A 21166-nucleotide genomic window follows, 5' to 3' on the forward strand; every position below is an offset into this window, starting at 1 on the left:
CATTTTAGAGAGCCAAGGGGGCACTCTTTCTCAGTGACACAGGCAATTCATAGTATACAGCACATGTTCTTTCTGTACAAGGTCGCGTTTTGCCTCTTATACTGAAGTACCTGCCACTGGTACTTCACACCATCACACGCGGCTGGGCAACAGCATTCAGCTTGCAGGCAGCCATGGTAAGCCCTAGGGGCACTTGGGGTTCTGCTTCTTCTGCATTCATTTCAATGCTTTCAAACTGCCGGACCCCCTTTCCCATAGCAAGCAATGCCTGGTGGGTTTGCCATATAAAAGGAGGGCCTGCATGCTCTCTGGGATGATCACTTCACACAACACCTTCTCCCTGCACCCACCACGTGGCTCCAATGAGGTTCGGAGCAGGGATGAGCCCTTTAAACTAAACGCCAACAGCCCAGAGCTGCTGCTTCCCCCACCCCCTACCGCGTGGCTCCTATCAGGCTCTGACTCACCAGAAGTGCCTTCTCTAGGGTCATGGTCCGGAAGCCTGCCTTGGGAGTTGGGGGAGGCTATTAGCTCCAGCGTTAAGAATAGTTCCTGGCTAGGGAGGAAAACGGATTCCCCACTTGCCGCCTATGCACTGTCCTCCTCCTCCTCCAATAACTCATCCTCCTCGCTCCGTGCAACTCCTCCATTGCAGGTGGCCATGGACAGTGGTGGGGTAGTGGTGGCGTCACCCCCCATAATTGCATGCAGCTCACGGTAGAAACGGCATGTATGGGGCTGTAACCCAGAGCGCCCGTTCACCTCCCTGGCTTTTTGGTAAGACACAGAGCAGTGTCGTACAAAAATCAAGGAGCTCAGGCAACCTTGATTTTTGTACAACACTGCTCTGTGTCCCTGGAGGAGCCTCTTTCAGTCATGGCCCTGGAGACTTTAGCGTACGTATTTGCGTTTCTTTTTTTGGAACAGAGTTCTGCCATAACAGATTCGTCTCCCCAGCATGCAATGAGATCCAGTACCTCCCGTCTGGATCACGCTGGAGCTCGTCTGCAAATCCGGGACTGCGTGGTCTCTTGTGATGGTGGACTCTGCATGGTCGCCTGTGATGGTGGACTGTGCTGATGGTCACCTGTGCTGATGGTAACCAAACAGGAAATGAAATTCAAAAGTTCCTGGGGCTTTTACCGCCTACCTGGCTAGTGCATCGGAGTTGAGAGTGTTGTCCAGAGCGGTCACAAGGGAGCATTCTGGGATAGCTCCCGGAGGCCAATAACGTCAAATTGCATCCACAGTACCTGTAACCGCGAACTGCGATCTCGATTTTAGCGCTACTCCCATTGCTGAGGTGAAGTACAGAAATTGGATTAAAGAGCCCTTTAAATTGAAAAAAATGGTTTGGTCATGTGGACGGAATCCGTTTTATTTCAAATTAACTCGGCTAATTCCGAAATAACCACATACTGTAGACCAGGCCTAAGTCAGGAACTGCTGGTGCTGAGAGCCCTTCTGCATAAGAAAAGGAGTACTTGTGGCACCTTAGAGACTAACCAATTTATTTGAGCATGAGCTTTCGTGAGCTACAGCTCACGCTCATGCTCAAATAAATTGGTTAGTCTCCAAGGTGCCACAAGTACTCCTTTTCTTTTTGTGAATACAGACTAACAGGGCTGTTACTCTGAAACCTGTCCTTCTGCATAAGCTGGTATTGGCTTGGTACTTGCTTCAGCTTCCTGGGCAAGAGCCAGGCCTTAGGGAGGCTGGTTGCTGCCTGTCACCTAGTGACTGCTGGGAGGCACTGCAGACAGCAGCAGTTCTGTGGGAGCTCCAAGCACAGCATCCCCAGCACTGCAGAATACAGCAACCCACCTGCTTACAGGGCAGAACAGCTAGGACCATATTGTGCCTTCCCTATCTTCTTCAGACTGGCTGCCTACAATATGGCAACCGCAAGCGGGCTTTAAGCTGGAGGTGTACGTTTTTAAAGCCTTCAATCCTGGAGTCCTATGTTCTATTCAAAGCCCTCTGAGGCTGCATCCCAACTGGTATTCACATTTAGACACCAGGCATCATATGAGAGTGCTGGCACTTGAATGCGAGCGTTACGTTTATACCCTGCAGACAGATCCCCCCACTTACCAATAACAAAAACTAAACTGTAAAAACACTTTTCCCAAGCTGTCTTTTCCATTTTAATCTACAGGCGCATTCTGCAAGATGTCTACACAACACAGTGTTTTAAATAAATTACTTTCCAGGAACAGGAAATATGACACACTTACTTACAGAGAGGCTATAAGAACACAAAAGAAAAGTATGTGGCGTTACAGCAAACAAGATAAATTAAAAGGAAAGTAGGAGTTTTAATAATGTGTAAGATTACACTTCCAGCATTAAGAAAAATATGCTTCTCTGGTATATTTTTGGTGTCTGAGGTATTATTTTGCTCATATCTAACAAACAGGAAATAGCCGAGCTCTTCTTGTTTGTATTCTTTGTAAGCTTTTCCATAACATATGTATTTTAAACCCATTTAAACCAAGCAACCTTTTTTTCCACCAGTGGGCAGCCATGAGGTATCTCACTGCTCACTCATCCAACAGATGAGCAACAGACTTAGAAGTATCCTAACAAATAGGCTAGAAATATATACAAACTACACTTTTAAAAGTACTAAACAGGGTTGTGGTTTTATTTTAGTGCAGTGGCCTTGTTTATAAACAAAATTAAGTACATAGTGTGGCTCAATTAAAGGGGACATAACTTCATTCTCTAAACTCTTTGAAGTTACTACATCATAAACAAAAAGACAAATACCTTCCTAGGCAAAACAAAAACAACAAAAACTTTTAAATAAAACTGAAGCTTCAAATAATTTACAGTTTAATTTTGCATATAGAGGGTAATGAGTCGTACATCACCCCGAGTGCTTGAAGATGTTATTGTTGAAGATGAGTGCTGCAGACATTTTTTTAAAACCCCACAAAATTGTTATTATAATCTAATAAGGGAAGGATGTCAGAGTGCAGTATAGTGGTTTGAACTAGAGCTGGTTGAAAACGTGAGTGGGGGGGGAGGGAAAGAGTTAACTTAGCTTATGCAGTAACTGGAGTTCTTTGAGATGTGTCCCCCGATGGGTGCTCCACTGCCGGTATGCTTACACTTTTGATTGGAGATTTTTGGTAGCAGTGCCTGTTTGACCCATGCATGCACCCTACACATCCTCATGCCCTGCATTGAGGCTATATAGGGCTCTGTGGGCGAAGCGTCCCCTTCTCCACTGCAGAGAGTCTCACAGAGGAAACACCAAAGCAGAGGGGAAGGAGGGTGGGTAGTGGAGCACCCATCGAGGGACACATTCTGAAGAACGCCACAAGCTGGGTACCCCACAAGATGGGTAACCTCTCCTTCCTCAAGTAGTGTCACTATGCATGTTCCATTTCAGCAGTCTCCCGAACAGTATATTCAACAGGAGAAGGAAGCTTTGGACCCAAGTCCAATACTGGAGACAAGACTGCGTTCCCAACGGCAGCATTTGATCGAGAAGAATGAACCACCGCGTAGTGCTTGGATAATGTATGTGTGGAAGACCAAGTTGCTATAGAGGTAGAAAGAGACCTTGTGGAATGGGCCAGTACCCTAGGAGGAAGATGTAAACTGGAGATTCATAGCAAGAAATAGTACATTCAGAAATCCGCCTAGAGTGCCACTGGGTGGAGACTGTGGACCCTTTGGACCTGTTAGTGATTAACATTAACAGTCTTGCAAATTTTCTGAATGACCTGATTCCATCCAACTTAAAGGCTAGTGCCCTTGTAACATCCAGGGTATGGAAGGCAGCACTTTCCCATGTCTGATGTGGTTTGGGGAAGAAAATTGAGAGATGGATGACCTGATTAAAATGAAATTCAGATAATACCTCAGGTCAAAATTTTGTATCCAGACATAATGAGACTTTGTCCTTGAAGAATACTGTAAAGGGGATGGGAGTGTCTGCCATTACAACACCTAGTTCCCCAACTCTTCTACCAAAAGTGACGGTCACCAATAAGGGCTGTTTTCATGGATAGGTGAAGGAGGGAATACGTGGCCGTCAGTTTGAAAAGGGGAGTTCATAAGACATCTGAGTACAAAGTTTAAATCCCATACGGGGTGGGTTCTCTGATGTGAGGGAAATGATTTCTCAATTCTTTAATGAATCTCACCGTGGTGGGATCAGCAAATACTGAGAATCCCTCAACCCGGGAATGAAAGGCTGTTATAGATACCAAGTGGACCCTGATGGAACTGATGGAACTCCTGGTTAAGGCTAAGATTTTGTCACGGATACTTTTAATAAAAATCATGGACAGGTCACGGGCAATAACGAAAAATTCACAGAAGCCTGTGACCAGTCCCTGACTTTCTCTAAAAATACCCGTGACAAAATGAGGAGCATTTTGCGCAGCTGCAGGCTGGGAGCTCCAGGGGCCCCCCACCACCTATGGAGACTTGGGAGCTCCAGGGTCCCCCTCTGCTGGTGTCTCCAAGCTGCGGGGGTCCACCCTGCCTCCCGCGGGCTGCTGTTTGCTCTGGGGGTCCCCCCTGCTACCTGCAGAGGCGGAGAGCTGCGGGGTGTGAAGCATGACCAGCAAGGGTTAAGCATCCTCCAGGATGAATGACTCAAATTCAAACATTAAGACATCGAGGGAAATAATGTTTGTGTTTTTGTATATTTACATATGTATGAGTAGGGTGGACAGTGTAATCAACAGTCCCTGTCTATGCTGTATTCCGTTAATTCAGAGATCAAAAGAACATCCTAGCATTTCAATGAATTGTAAACACAGGATCTCTCTGTATTCATCTCTCTTTGAAATGTACAGCCAATCATCTGCAAATGATGGAAAACAGGCAATTGCCTTATGCTAATTCATGTCACTAATTACCAGTGATGGGCCTACTTCAAAGTTGCCCTGATTGCATATTGTTCACCTAAGGACTCCGATCTGTCAAAGAAGACTTGGAATTGTATAAGAGATCCTTGGATCCTGATCCTGTCATCTCAGATGTGCTTAAGCAACATCGGGGACGTTTGAGGTGCAAGATGAGATCCCACTTAAGCTGGTACACCCTGGATATGGTATTGGACATTGGACTATAACCTATGGACTAAATTCTAAAAGAACTCTTTGCAATTATTAAGATCACCATCTCTGTTATAAATCTGAACCTCAAGAATTGAACTCATGTCTGAATGTATAGTGATCTTTTAACCATACTCTCTCTCTTTTCTTTTTTAATAAATTTTAGTTTAGTTAATAAGAATTGGCTGTAAGCATATTTTTGGGTAAGATCTGGAATATTCATTAACCTGGGACGTAATGTGTCCGATCCTTTGGGATTGGTAGAACATTTTTATATAATGAAATAAGAATTTCATTAATCTTCATCATATCTGACCTGGGTAACTAGGTGGAGGCCTGAGGCTGGGTTACTTTAAGGGAACTGTGTTTTGAACTTCTGAGTAACCAGTAAGGTATAACAAAAGCTGTTAGTGCTGGCTTGGTAAATCTAAGCATTAGAATATACACCAGCTTTGGGGTTGTCTTCCCCATTCTTTGCAGTTCACTCTAATTGAGTGACCTCAGCTGGCTCCCCCTAGTCTCTGGTCACATGGAGTCCCCCTGCTGCCCGCGGAGACAGAGAGCTGCAGGGATCCCCCCTGCCGCCCATGGCAGCCAGGAGCTGCGGAGAGTTTCCCCTGTCCCTTGTGGCAGCAGGGAGCTACGGGGGTCTCCCCGCCCCCCGTGGAAGCTCCAGGAGGTCCCCCCTGCCACACACAGAGGCAGCCTGCAGCGGCTGGGAACTCCTGGGATCCCACGGCAGCAGGAAGGTGCAGGGGTCTCTCCTGCTGCCACCGTTGGCCAGGAGCTGCAGGGGGCTCCCGCCACCTGGTAGGGTACCCCCCAACTCCCTGCCTCTGCAGGCAGCAGAGGACCCTGCAGCTCCCAGCCAGCACTGGCTGAAGTCATGGAGGTCTTTGGAAGTCACGGAATCCATAACCTCCGTGACTAAATTGCAGCCTCAGTCATCGATAATCCTTACTTTATTTCCAATAGATCATCAAGAACAGCGGAGAGTGGATAATGAATAGATGAAAGACATCACAGGGCACACTGATGGTGAAATCTTTTCAATTTTTGCAAGTAGGTATCTTGTGTCGACCTTTTTTTTTTTAACTATTTAATGACAGAGGGTCTCTATTCCTGTGCACCTTTGACGAGCCAAGCCTTGTGGTAAAGAATTTCCGAATTGGGATGGTGCGTCCGCCTGGGATTTGGAGAGAAAAGGCTGGGGAATGGACGGAAGGCGTATGGCCACACAAATGGCCAGGTGAATCAGGCAAAGGTTCAAGATCGCTCTCGGCCATGCTGGAACCATGAGTATGATCTTGGTTTTGTCTTGCTCGATTTGTTTACCACCTCCAAGGCATTGGAGGAAATGCATACAGAAGTATTGCCCAGTAGGTGAGGGCCTAATCCCCATCTCCAGCAAAATCATCTGCATAGTCCGTTGGTAGCAGTGGCAAAGGGATCCATTTCTGGAACTTCCCCAGTCAGGAAAAAATGTGCGTGAGAGTCCAACTCCCATTCATCGTCTCAGGAGACGGGCCTGCGGAGGCCATCAGCCACAGCGTTGTGTACACTTAGAAGGTAGACTGCAGAGATGAGGATGGGATTGACCAGGCACCAGTATCATAGCTCCATCTCTTTGGCACAAAGAGAAGGGGATCTCACCACCCTCCCCCCCCTGTTAATATAGAACATACAGGCAACACTGTCGTAATTTTTATGGATCTTTTTCTGATTAAAGGCAGGACGTGGATACAGGCATCCCTGACCGCCCTCAGCTCGAGGAGGTTGATGTAACCGTACTTTTTTGGCAGATCATTTGCCCTGAATGGCATGGATCCCTAAATGTGCCACCCAGCCCAGAGATGCTGTCATTATGGTGATGGAAGGGGAAGGCTGGATGAATGGAACACCAGTGCAGACATTGTCTGGGTCTTTCTACCGTTTGAGCGTCTCATATTTGACAAGGGACCAATGCCAGCTTGTTCAAGCTATGTTTGTTTGGGGTTTTTGAGCCAGCCCTGGAAACAACGAAGGAATAACCTGGCATGCTGCATCACAAATGTACAAGCTGCCTGAGTAACTGAAGGAAATTTTTTTTTATATCTGTGGATGGATTTGAATATTTTTTTTTAAACATAAAAGGTGTGTTAATGTCAAGAACCTCTCTGTGGGAAGGGAAGCTCTGACTGATCAACTGCATCTAGGGAAGTGCCTATGAACTCTATCATTTGCACTGGCCTCAGAGTAGATTTCTTGATGTGGAGCTGCAGTCCTAGTCTATGGAACAAGGACATTGCTGTCTTTACGGCAGAGAGATCCTCGTTGTAAGACCATCTCTTCAGAAGTCAGTCATCAAGGTACAGAAATACAATTATCCGCAGACATCAAAGATAAGTGGTGACCACTGTCAATACTTTCAAGAATACTCTTGGGGCAGAAGAAAGGCTGAAAGGAATCACCCAATAACAGACGGGATCCTGACTACTCACTGGAGAGAGGAATGATAGCAAGGAATCACTTCTGAGATGTATGAATGGCAGCATGAAAATAGGCATCCTGAAGGTCGAGGGTCGAAATCCAGTCTCCCAGTTAATTCTAGCAGTGAGAGTCACCATTCTGATGTTTGTGATTTCACAAAGTTATTTATGATTCTTAGATCTAGAATTCATCTTCCCCTCCACCCATTCTTTTTCAGGACTAGAAAACAGTTGGAGTAAAAGCCCCTCCCCATGTTGAGCTGGTACTAGTTCTATGGCTCCTATGCACAGAAAGGGAGTTGATTTCCTGAGTCAGCTAGTGCTCCCAAGAGGGGTCCTTGAACAGGGACTTAAATGGATGCAGTACCCCAATCTTTAACCTCCAACACCCATTTGTCTGATGTAATCTGCTCCCATACGGACTGAAAATGGGAGAGATGGTCTCCAAATAGTTGAAGATGGGTAGAATGGTGTAAATGCAGCTTGGTTTTTGTGTGTAGTTGTTCTGGGCCTTTGACGAGCCCATCAAAGCTATAATTTTGATAACAATGAAGGTTGAGTAGATAGTCTTTTCCTCTGAAACCTTGATTTCTTTCTGGGTGGCTTAGAGAGTCTCTGAAATCCTGATAATGGAGCAGGATGGGATCTCAGTGCCATCTGCTAAACTTGTTTGCTTGCAGGTGTTTCAATCCCAAGCGATCTCAAGGTAACCCTGGAATCATTTAAAGGCGTGTAAGGATTAATCAGTCTATTCAGCAAAAAGTTTGAAACCATCAAAGGTCCTAGACTGTGTTTTAGACCTCCCTTGGGAATCAAGACGTTTGAAACCAGGATGGCCTATGCGTGACTATGGCTGTAGAAACGGAACAACCCACGGTGTGTCAGCTGCACCCAAAGAGGCTTGCGGAGACATCCTAGCTAATAGTTGGCCCTCGTTAATGATAGCCTGAAACTGCTCACAGTGTTCTGGCAGCAGATGTTCAATAAAGATGTAAACTTGGAATAATTTGAGTGGTCATATTTTGCCAGAAGAGCTGAGTAATTTGTGATCCTAAAGCAAATTGTCACAGATAAGTAGGTCTTATGGCTGAACAGGTCAAGACATTTCTGATTCTTATTATATGGAGTGGATTTTGCATTGCGTTGCCTGCCACATTTATTCACTGCTTCCACAACCAGGGAGTTAGGTACAGGATAAGTAAATAAAAATTCAAAGTCCTTAGCTGGGATGTAATATTTTTTTGATTGGCATGTTTGTTGGCTGTATCGTTGCTTCAGTTTGCCAGATCGTCATGGCAGGGTCCAACAGGGCCACACTGATTGGCAGCTGGAGCAGAGGGTGTCTATTAAAGAATATCCAGGAGCTTATGTTGTGACTTTCTACTCTCCTCTAAGGGGATCTGTAAGGAGTCTGCAATGTGTTCATTCTGGAACTGTCTGAAATCATCAACCAGAGAAGGTCAGTGAGGCATAATCACCTCATCTGGAGAAGATGAGGAAATATTCCTCTATGGAGTAGCCTCCTTATCTGCTCTGGCCTCCTGCTCACCAAACCATTCCTGTACTTGAGGTATAGATGGAGTTGGGGAATATCTTCTTCTGTGGTCCCCTCAAAAAAGATTAAGGACTTGAGAGAATTGTTGTCAATATGCAGCCCAAGGATCCCAGTGTGGCCACTGAGGTAGTCCATAAGGCATCAAACATGGCATCCATTGGTGCTTGAACCAGTTTGGTTTTTTTTGCAGGGAGGGAATTGCGGGGGAGTAGGAGCTCATCTTGGATGTAACTCCTCTCCTCTCAGAAGTATCAGGAAGAAAGTCCCTTGGCTCATGAATAGGGGGACTGTGCTGAGATTTGAGAGTTGGAGAACTCCTCGTCATCCAAAGGGAGAGCTCTACCAAGTTCAGAACATGGTGGAGAATCAAATGGTACTGGGAAAAAGTCCAATCTTGGTGACCGTCTCTCTCTCTTGATATGGTAAAACATTCGGTACCCACTAGCAGGGAAGACTCCAGCCAATCTGAAATACAGAAGTCCCTAGAGTATCTGAATTCCTATGATATCAGGTGGGCTTGAGATCACACATGGTAAGGTTCTGCCATTAGTACCGAGAGCAAAGACTGCTCCAGCAAGTCTCTCCTGACAGAAGTGGAGGGTGATGGTCTAGAACAGAGGTGGGCAAACTATGGCCCGTGGGCCACATCCGGCCTGCGGGACCCTCCTGCCCGGCCCCTGAGCTCCTGACCCGGCCGGCTCGCCCCCGGCCCTTCCCCCGCTGTCCCCTCCCTCTGCAGCCTGGCACAATGCTCTGAGTGGCGCGGCTGCAAGCTCCTGAGGCAGCGCAGCTGCAGAGCCCGGCCTGACCTGGTGCTCTGTGGTGCGCGGCTGGCTCCAGCCGGGCAGCGTGTCTGCCTGTCCTGGTGCTCTGGGCCTCGCAGCTGTAGTGCTGTCAGCCACCAGTGCTCCAGGCAGCGTGGTAAGGGGGCAGGGAGCAGGGGGGGTTGGATAGAGAGCAGGTGAGTTGGGGGGGGGGTGGTCAGAGGGCAGGGAACAGGGGGGATGGATGGGGCAGGGGTCCTGGGGGGGCCAGTCAGGAAGGAGAGGAGGGGTTAGGAAGCAGGGGGCAGTCAGGAAACAGGGGGGGTTGGATAGGGCAGGAGTCCCGGGGCGGGGCCATCAGGGGGTGAAAAACAGGGGGGCAGGGGCTGGGCCACGCCTGGCTGTTTGGGGAGGCACAGCCTCCCCTAACCCTCCATACAATTTACGAAACCCGATGCAGCCCTCAGGCCAATAAGTTTGCCTGCCCCTGGTCTAGAATACTTAGCCCTGCCTTGGTGCAGGAGACTGGATTAGGTAACCTACTGATGTCTCTGAGTCCTACATTTCTATGATTCTACTGATGAGGATGTCTTGGAAAGAGCCAAGATCACATGAGAAGCATGGTGTCTTGCTGGTACTGAGGGTGTCTTGGTGGTTGGCTTAGGTACAGAGGGTACTAAAGGAGTTGTAGGTACTGCCCCCTTAGAAGTGGAGTTCTTAGACTCCCTTGCTGCAGTGTTCTGTTTCTGGGGTACAGAGGGCCTTGGTACAGAAGCATGTCTGGTGCCCTTGTTCTTAGAGCAGCTCGGCTCCCTGGGCACCGGGTCAGTACCAATGGAGCCTGGAGCCTCAACTGTACCCATAGCAGGATGTGAGGTCTCCAATGCAGTCTTATTTTGAAGAGATGGAGACTTCTTGGAGGTAGATGGTTTATGAGGAGAACGAGTCCTCTTTCTATGAGTCATCTCTGAGGATCTTTCCCAAGTAGATCCAGGTGAGCATACTGAAGTTGATGGGGCCCTATGCTCCCTCAGAAACCATTGCCCAGGGGTGAGAGAATGGAGAGATGGAGAGAATGCTTCAACCAGATGGAGAGAATGCTTCATCGTTCAAAGACTATGTTGTATTTCTTAATTCTTTCCAGCCCTGCTTTTGAATGCCAAGCAGATGGAACACTTGAAATATATCTCCCCCCGCAACAAGCAGAAGATATCCTGGGAATACCCATCACTGACCAGGATAGCTTTCTGCCAAGAGAGGAAACTTTTGAAGCCTGGAGACCCTGGAACAACGGGGACCTTGAAAGGAAAGTGCTTCCGTAAGGGGAAAAGAGATTGTAAAACAAACTGTTTTATTTATTTTATAGAACAAAGACGAGGATAATTAAACTAAAAGAAAGGCCATAGAGAAGGAACTGAGAGCAGTTTGTCCATGCAGCTCTATACATAGATTCATAGACTTGGAGGTCAGAAGGGACTATCGTGATCATCTAGTCTGACCTCCCGCACCCACTCCTATAATGGACACACACCCCCACCCCCATCTCTGGCTGAGTTACTCAGATTTTCAAATCATGATTTAAAGACTTCAAAGTTACAGAGAATCCACCATTTACACTAGTTTAAACCTGCAAGTGACTCATGTCCCATGTTGCAGAGGAAGGTGAAAAACCTCCAGGGTCTCTGCCAAACTGACCTGGGGGGAAATTCCTTCCCGACCCCAAATATGGCGATCAGTTAGAGCTGAGCATGTGGGCAAGTCCCATGAGCCAGACATCTAGAAAATAATTCTCTCTGTAGTAACTCAGAACCCTCTCCATCTAGTGTCCCATCTCCAGCCATTGGAGATACTGGTTGCTAGCAGTCACAGATCAGCTACATGCCACTGTAGGCAGTCTCATCATACCATCCCCTCCATAAATTTATCAAGTTCAGTTTTGCAGGGCACAAGGATGTGTAGGACGTGTGCACAGGTCAAACAGACACTGTTACTAAAAGTCTCCACTCAAAGGTACACAAGGTACAAGCACACCTGAAATGGTGTGCCCATAGGGTCATTACTTGACAAAGAACGAGAAAGTTTTCAGATTTTTCCCTTTTTCTTGGTCAAAAAATTTCAACTAGACTTTTTCACCACAGGTTCCAAAAAACAGCCTCAGCTGAAATAAGTGTGAGGAGACCAGCGTTCTAGAACCATTTGCCACTGACTCACTGTATGACCTTGAGCAGCAGCAAATAACTTAACGCCACTGTGCCTCCATCTCCTTGTCTGGAACTTGGGGGAAATGATTCTTACCCACCTTTTGTAAAGCATTTTGAAATCTTCAGCTGAAGACCACCATGAAAGTGCTAGGTATTTTTCATTAAAAATCCCTGTTATTTTTAGATATTTACAATCGGGATTACGGTTTAGGGTGTGGGAAACGGTATTAAAAAAAAAAACAGTGCCTGCCCCAAAGGGTTTACAATTTAAAGATGTAAATAGGTCAGGGATGAGAATAATACACACAAGCACAAGAATGGTGAAGAATTGTCTCAGCTATGTATTGTATTTTCTGTTCCGGTTATGGGCAGTCACATAGGGGAAGTCACAGCTTCTCACTTGGCTAGCCATTATCAGCAGGCTGGGTTTTGTTGGCATGACAGAGGTGAGTGTTAAGGGGCTGTAAGATAAGATTGTGGCCATTTAAAATTTTATCAGGATGTTTATATAACCACTTCTCAAGCCTTAAAGCAGTTTATTTAGCTCATAACAACAGAAACCATGAAGTAATTGATTTAAAAATATTTTATTACTTATTGTTGTGATTCTGTAGATCAGGGGTGGCCAAACTACGGCCCGCAAGCCGGATCCGTGGCCAATGGGAGCTGTGGGGGAGGTACCTGGAGATGTGGCAAGGGCAGTGCATGGAGCCCTGTGCCCCCCCCTTCCCCAGGGGCTGTGCAGGGACGTGGGTCTGGCTGCTTCCCAGAGTGGCGCGGCGTGGGGCCAGGGCAGGCAGGGAGCCTGCCCCGGCCCCGGTGCATGCCGCTGCCACCCCGGCACCGCTTTAGGTAAGCGGCACTGCCGGGCTGGAGCCCGAACCCTTCTTGCACCCCACCCCCCAACTCCCTGCCTGCACCTCGCACCCCTCCTGCACCCCAACCCCCTGCCCTGAGCTCCCTGCTGCACTCCCGTACACCCCAACCCCCTGCCCTGAGCCCCCTGCCACACCCCGCACTGCTTCTGCACTCCAACCCCTGCGCCCTGAGCTCCCTCCTGCAGTCCCCACCTCTCCTACACCCCTGCCTTGAGCCCCCTCCTGCACTCCGCACCCCTCCTGCGCCTCAACCCCCTTCCCTGAGTCCCCTTATACCCCTCCTCTGCCCCAATCCCTTGCCCTGAGCCCGTTCCTGCACACTGCACCCCCTCCCACACCCCGCACCCCAACCCCCTGCTCCGGCCCTACATACAATTTCCCCACCCAGATGTGGCCCTCGGCCCAAAAAATTTGCCCACCACTGCTATAGCTACGTCAATATACAACAGGTGAGATCATTGACAACTATAGAGATGAAAACAGCATTGCAATTAAATTTTACTGATTTAGAAGTATAATGTGACCACTGTTAAAAATGTTGAACACTGGAAACTCCAGTTTATTTTTCCTTTCCTGTCAATCCCCATTCCCAAAGTAATGAAATATTGGTCCTTAACTTGAGTAAACTGGCAACTTTCTTATTTTAAAATTCATGACTTAAAAGAAGTTGGTCATAAATGTGATTGAAACCAATTTCAATTAGATTTTTAAAAAGCAAAAATACCCCTTGTGGCAGTCTTTCACCCCCTTTTGAAACTGCTAAAATAGGAACAATTGCATACTGGACCCATAAAGGGATTTAGTTTTTCAATTACTGTTGCTCCCAAACCAAAACTATCTGTGTCACCACAACATCTTGCAAAGGGGCAGATGCTCCTCTTTGCTGGTTTGCACATACTTATGTCTGATACAAGAGAAAAAACCACACCAACAAAGGCTCAAGTTAAGCTGCCATGGCGTAGGTCAGTTATCTGACAATTCAATGGTTATGGTACATATGTATACATTTGTGATAAATGAAGTGTGTGTGTGTGGGGGGGGGTAGCTCCCTTTGATGGACACCCAGTCAGCCACTTGGCTGTAAAATTCCTCTTGGTAGCTGTTCTCTACTTGCTTAACTTGTAAAAGGTTAAAAAGTCCCCCAGGTAAAGAAAAGGGAGTGGGCACCTGACCAAAAGAGCCAATGGGAAGGCTAGAACTTTTAAAATTGGGGGGAAAAAAACTTAGGACTCTGCTCACACCTGTTGCACAGCGACAGGGGAGCAAGACTGTGGCAGAGAAACAGAAGGGCTACAAAGAGAGAAAGATGGCAATGCTCTGTTCCCACTGAAGTCAATGGTAGAATTTCCATTGGTTTCAATGGGAGCAGCCTTCTGAAGATCTCATTGTTAGTGTTTAATCTGGGAATTGAACTTCATCAAGCCAATAAATCAAAGTGTGACTTACACTGTAACCAGATCCAGTCAAAACAGAAAGTGCAATGTGCAAATCTATTAACCCTTTCTCTAAAAGGGCCACTCAGCAATACATTTTCAGCTTAACATTGGAAATTCAGGTGGGATTTACCAAATACACAGGGCAACACTGAAGGTATTTTGTACCCCATATAGCTGGCAGATTTGGCAGCTATGAAAATGGTGCAAAGAATGCCCAACATAAAAGTGGAAAAACAAAGATCAGTCAGAGCAAGAATTTATAGTGACGCTGTCAAGAGTTGTAGGCTCAAAATTTGACTCTCTCCCCCACCTTAGCCGTTTGTGAAGTCCATGTAATTGTGTGTGTTCCTACCCCTCAAAACAAATATATTCCTTAATATAAACAGAAGCCGGGTCCCATAAGCAGCAGTGAAGTACTAAAACAGAGTGAGCACATGACAGGAGAAAACATTTAGCTCACTGGTTTGAGCATTGGCCTGCTAAACTCAGGGTTGTGAGTTCAATCCTTGAGGGGGCCATTTAGGAATCTGGGGCAAAAATTGTGGATCGGTCCTGCTTTGAGCAGGGGGTTGGACTAGATGACCTCCTGAGGTCCCTTCCAACCCTGATATTATATGATTCTATGATCTATGAACTGTAAATGTAAGGAAACATTCCAATGAGTTATTGCAAATTTGTTGTTGCTGCTGAAGAAGAAACTACCTACAACTGGTGCTGGCTATTTGTATTATTTAGAAGCCATTCTGTAAACATTGTGGATGATTGATTAACATGCTGGTTGATTAACATCAGTGCCGACACATCCAATAAATATTCTGATAATTCTGCAGGCTTTTTAGGTTGTGCTTCCTGGACTGATCTAGTGGTTTTAAGACATCCCCTTTAGATTCCTGATTAGGACTTTGGAAGAGGTATCCCCAGATTACTTCAATCAAAGAAGCACAATATGAAACGTCTTTGGTTGTTCCAAATACCCAATACAACCTTGGAACAACCAAAGAAAACGCTGTTCCCAAACAATCCTTCCCAGGTTTCACACAGTACTCTGGATAGTAAGAAAGGACTTTGGGAACTGAATCAGTGCTGTATGAATAATCATGCGGTGCAGACAGACAATTAATAAAGCTTATAATTTAAGTACTTCTGTAGTGAGTCTTGTAGTTTTGATTTAAGGAGCACCCTAGTAATCTGAGACAAATTACAAGGTTAAGAGGAACCATCCCTACAGGAAGATATAAAAGTGGTCAGAATTAGTCCATTCCTCCTCACAGTCATCTGTCTTCATGGCCAAGCAACTGAGATCACATATGGGAACAGGAACCATACAGTTTGCATGTAGCTTCATTTTATAGCTCTGACAGAGAATGACTTGGTTATGCTGCAGCAAAACATTATCTATCTATCTATCTCACGGGGCTCCTTCTCCACCAATTGTGCTACGTTTCTGAAGGACAAACGAAAGACAGGAATGCGTCTATCTGATTCTTAACAATGATGTCCTGTGGGTGCAAGTTGTGTGGCAAGTAATGGGCCAGAGACATCTCCCAGGCATCCACAAAGAACACAGCAATCCCTGAGAACATCTTCCTCATGACTGTGTCAAGCTGAAAGGAATACCAGTCACTGTTGAAGAGACTCACTTCTGGGCCAAGCTCCTGAACATTGGCTGTTCTGATGACCACTAGAGTTTTGGGGCTGCGATCGAGCAGCTGAATTATGGACCTGCGAATGTTCCTCAGTCTCCGGATGTACACCTCCACAGGGAAGGTGCTGAAGTGGGACCATACGGTGATGGCTATCACGGTGTTTCTTCCGCCTACAATGCCATTCAGCTCATTGGCAATGTAGCGTAGCTCGCTACTGAAGACAGTGGTAAAGCGAATGGGTGGCCCATGACAGCGGAACTTCAGCAGGACATTGTGCTTCAGGTCCACGGACAGGAAAGGACCTACGTTTTTAGGACTCCCAAGGTTAAATTCCACTAGATCTGAAACACAAGAAGAAGAAAGGTTTCCTCACTTGCCATCTTTTACTATCCATAAATAATTTGGACAGTATGAAAGTTCTGGTGCTAGAAAAGAGTGTTTGAATAGAATACTAAATGCAGTTAAAAAACACAGATGAATAAGCACCTGGTACACTTTCTGAACTCCGATGTTTTGTGACCTGAGCACCGAAACATATACCCACTAAGATTGGCATCTCTCTAAAGCTGAAATGCTATCAATGAAAAGCTATATCTTTGATTGACTTCAGATAAATTGTTTTTCCCCCACCACCTTACAAATAAAGGGATTTTCTGAGCAGATTCTTTCCATCATAAATACCCTGCCGTATAAAGTGCCAGCAGAAAGCCTTCTCTGCCAACTTTTAACCTCCATTTAATTTAATTATCACTTCAGGAGCTACGTCAACTGTATTAAAATGATTTCCACCCTTTATCTAAATAAAATTGATTCCTTTATGCAGTTATGATGGTTAATTCAATTACTGGCTGTTAAATTATGCCATCTAATAAGGAAGGTCAAAATTCTGAGTGAAATGAAAGAAGGAAGAGTCCAACACTGACCCACAATAATTGAAAAAGTTACATTACTGGGACATTGCAATTGCTACCATGTCTTATAGAAGCTACATCATGCCCCCTGGTGGTTGTATATTAACATGCTCGCTTATCTCAAAGTAATAGAAATGGTCTTGATAGATGTAAGCAGAACACACTCCATGGTGCCGGTTTTGAGGGTGTATTGCAGGAGTAGGCAAACTTTTTGGCCCGAGGGCCACATCCCCAAACAGCCTGGCCCCGCCCCTATCTGCCCCCTCCCACTTCCCGCCCCCTGCCTGCCCCGCTCAAAACCCCCGACCCATGCAACCACCCCTGCTCCTTGTCCCTTGACCGCCCCCTCCTGGGACCCCCACCCCTAACCACCCCATCTAACCCTTCCCGCTCCCTGTCCCCTGACTGCCTCCCCCCAGAACCTCTTCCCCATCCAACCACCCCCTGTTCTCCGTCCCCTGACCGCCCGCCCCCAACCTCCGCCCCATCCAACCACCCCATCCCTTGACTGCCCCCCCCCCGGTACCTCCTGCCCCTTATTCAAACCCCTGGCCCCCTTACCATGCCACTCAAAGCAACATATCTGGCTGTTGCACCGCCCGGCCGGAGCCAGACACGCTGCTGCGCTGCTCTGCATGACAGCGGGGGAGGGGCCGGGGGCTAGCCTCCTGGGCCAGAAGCTCCGGGGCTGGGCAGGCACATCTGGCCCGCAGGTCATAGTTTCTCCACCTCTGGTGTATTGCATATATATTTGTTCACTGGGATTTGGTCCCATATATTTCCAATCTTTACTAAGGAATTTGGATGACTCATCCTGTCAATGACTATTTATTGAAAATCCATTTGCCCTCCATCCCTCTTTATTTCTTCCATTATTTTGATATTAGGATATAAAATCACTATGGAGTGAGAGACGTAAAGACTTTTTGAAAGCAATCGGCACAAATCAAGAAAATAACCAACCTGGAACAAACGTGGTCAGATATTCAAACCACTGTCTTATTGTAGAATCTCCAAACAAGTGGACTACTTTTCCTTGTAAGCATTTGCTTATATCAGCTGTCTTGTTAAAATGACGGATCCAATGTGTTCTTGGCCTCCACTCGTCTTGGTAATAGTAACCCAAAGGGAAAATATCTGGGCCTTGAGATCTGTCCAGATTTGCTGATTCTGGAAGAAGAAAATGATTCCAAATTAATACACAATTATAAAAATAATCTCGATAATTTTCATGGAAGTATATCCAACCAAGCAAAAGCATCAACCCTTATCCTAACGCAAAGCAGCATGACAAAACAAACTGATTAAACACCCCAATCTAACACATTTTTTCCTCCTTCTACAACAAAAGACAGTTACAGACATCTCTACCAGCTTCACCAACAGTTAAGGTTACTTAAGCATACTTCACGTTAAAAGGCCCCATTGTAAATTTCTTGTAACTTTGCCCTCCTTTAATGGTTCAGAGTGAAACGTTCCATGCAAGCTGTTTGCCTGAGGCTGGATTTTTTTTTTTTTAATGTTTCAGCAAAAATGGTTCAGCTATTTCTGAGACCAAGAAGAATAGTTTCCCCCAGGTTTAAAAAAAAAAAAATCTTACAATCATTTAGTTGATAAGCTCTAGAATCTCCACGCCTTAGAGAAAGGAACTGAAATCTGGATGAGGGGAGGTTATCTTTGTCAGGGATGTGCCATGAAAAATCATCAGACCAAAATTGGCCAAGTTATAAGCCTTTGAAAAATCTCAAATTCGCACATGTGCAGTAGAGACTTGTTTGAGTTTGGCAGCTAAATTCTCCCAAGATACCATTCCTCGCTGAGCATGCCCCATCCCGGGGCTCCAGGGATGGAGCTGCAATTGCTCCTCCCAGCTGTTGGGGATTGCTGTGGTACCAAGTATCAGAACCGAGGGCAGGAACCTGTCTCTCCTGTGGTCTCAGAGGTCCACCTGCTGGCTCCCAGTTAGGCTGCTTCCTTCTCCATGCTAACTCAAAAACAAAGATGACGGGGAGACTGGGACAAGGAGCTGCTAGGATGGGCAAGGAGCGACAGATTGGAACTGGCTGGGCAAGGAGCCTGGGACTGGGGCAAGGAGAGACTGAAGGGAACAGGAGCAAACAGGGTCAAGGTTGGAGGGGGGGGAAAACAAGGGCAGAAAGGTCTGTGCCCATTACAGCACACTTCCCTCCAGAGTGGAATAGAACAAAAGATTCCCTTGTCTCACCATTTCTCCGCTGTTAGCAAACACCTGTGAAACCCACTGGGCAAAGTCTCTCTCTCTCATCCCCCTCTAGTGGCTGGCAGGGACACAGCTAAGGAGCAGGCCCAGATTACTGGCCAGCCACACCAAATTTGAGAGTATATGAGGTCTCAGATTGGATCACAAATTCATTCCAATTGCCTTTCACCTCAAAGCACCTTCATGGCTGGCCCATATAAAGGATGACAACCTAATATTGCTGTCAGTTACTCCATTAGCTTAAGTGGCAGGGGTCACTTCTGCAGTGGACAGAAGGTTCCAACCCTTGAGGACCCATGTGGGTGTCAATATTATGCCACACGATAGTACTGTTTTTTCAGTTTGTTTTTTCCAAAAAACTAGGAAGTTACATATAAAAACTGTTAAAACAACATTTAAGTTGCAAAGTCAAGCACTCAAAAGTTAGGAAATACCAAAGGTAAAGTTGCCCATGCGACCTTAAAGTTGCAAGGGCAATGTTAATTCAGCCCTCATGTATGCATGCATTATGTTGCAGTCTTTAATTACATGATCACATAGTATTCTTTCCACAGGACCCCTGCCTCAGTCCGCACACAAGATGAACTATACTTCCAGATGAATCAAGATTGTGTAGTGAAGGAAGATGTTGTCTATAGGATCCATCTCATATCTAGGCCCCTAGGTGTCACTGAATACTGACAAACATATAGGTGGAAACCAATCTGGTTTACCTGTGTGAGAGTGTGGGATGCTGCATGTATTGCAATTAATTGTAATATCTGCATGTTATAAAGTAACATTGAAATGTTGGCTCTAGAACTATAAAAATGTTTGCTAAGGCTTTGTCTACACCGAAACTTAGTCGGCAAAACTTTTGTTGTTCAGGTGTGCTAAAAAACACCCCCCCCCAAACAACAAAAGTGTTACTCATGAAAAGTGCTGGTGTGAACAGCACTTTGTCAGCAAGAGTGCTCTCCTGCCGACAAAGCTGCTGCCGCTTGTTGGGGATGGCATTTTGTCGTCGGCAGGAGAGCTCTCTCCTGCCGACAAATAGTAGCTACATTGCACGTCATTTAGCGGCATGGCTAGCAGCACAGTCCTGTCACTAAAAGCTGCATAGTGTAGACATAGCCTAAGACTGTAAAATTAGTCGGAGGAGGAGCATTACCAAATTTGAAATTCTAGTTCACCACAAGAGGAGTTATCTTCTCCCTGACAAAAGATGGTCTACAGACATCAGCCAAACATTGTGGACAAACGACTTTGCAGCTTGCTTCCCCACACCCCTGAAGAGGGTACATGCAACAAGCCCACATCCCATCACAGCTTGAATGCTAGAGGAAGGAAATAAAAATGCCTATTAAGGAGAAATTGTTATTCCTAAGCTGCTTGAATTCTGAGGGGTGAGGATTTCTAAGCTTAAGCAAGGAGTCCCCAAGTGTTTAGCTTGGGTTAGCCCAAAAGGACACAGAGTTTGCTTATGAGAGAAGTTTCTATTATCTTTTGAAATCTAAGATTAAGTCATTTGTGTGCGTAAATTTATGTGCTTTAATCTTGTAAATAACTCTTATATGCTTTTCCCTAGTAATAAGCCTTTGGTGAGTTTATTACAGGGGTGGCTACAAGTGTTGTCCTTGGCTTACAATCTAAATACAGATGAGCTTGGGTAAACGACTGGTCCTTTGGGACTAGGGGTATGTCTACACTATGGAATAAGGTCGAATTTATAGAAGTCGGTTTTTTAGAAATCGGTTTTATATATTCAAGTGTGTGTGTCCCCACAGAAAATGCTCTAAGTGCATTAAGTGCATTAACTCGGTGGAGTGCTTCCACAGTACCGAGGCTAGAGTCGACTTCCGGAGCGTTGCACTGTGGGTAGCTATCCCACAGTTCCCGCAGTCTCCGCTGCCCATTGGAATTCTGGGTTGAGATCCCAATGCCTGATGGGGCTAAAACATTGTCACGGGTAGTTCTGGGTACATATCGTCAGGCCCCCGTTCCCTCC

At 46.2% G+C, this 21166-nt stretch overlaps 1 protein-coding gene across 6 annotated transcripts in view; it reads right to left on the minus strand.

Annotated features, from left to right (window-relative positions):
- Positions 1-13417: 13417 nt before the first annotated feature.
- Positions 13418-21166, minus strand: part of NXPE3 (neurexophilin and PC-esterase domain family member 3) — a 32959-nt gene continuing 25210 nt past the window's right edge. For all 6 annotated transcript variants that reach the window (XM_073306698.1, XM_073306715.1, XM_073306687.1 and 3 more), the window contains 2 exons: positions 17904-18110; positions 13418-16370 (listed from right to left, as the gene is read on the minus strand). In XM_073306698.1, the coding sequence (XP_073162799.1) occupies positions 15820-16370; positions 17904-18110 (758 nt within the window). In that variant the 3' untranslated portion in view covers positions 13418-15819. The remainder of the gene's footprint in view (positions 16371-17903; positions 18111-21166) is intronic.

Source organism: Lepidochelys kempii, chromosome 1 (genome assembly GCF_965140265.1).
Source record: "Lepidochelys kempii isolate rLepKem1 chromosome 1, rLepKem1.hap2, whole genome shotgun sequence".
In the NCBI taxonomy this organism is placed as follows: domain Eukaryota; kingdom Metazoa; phylum Chordata; order Testudines; family Cheloniidae; genus Lepidochelys; species Lepidochelys kempii.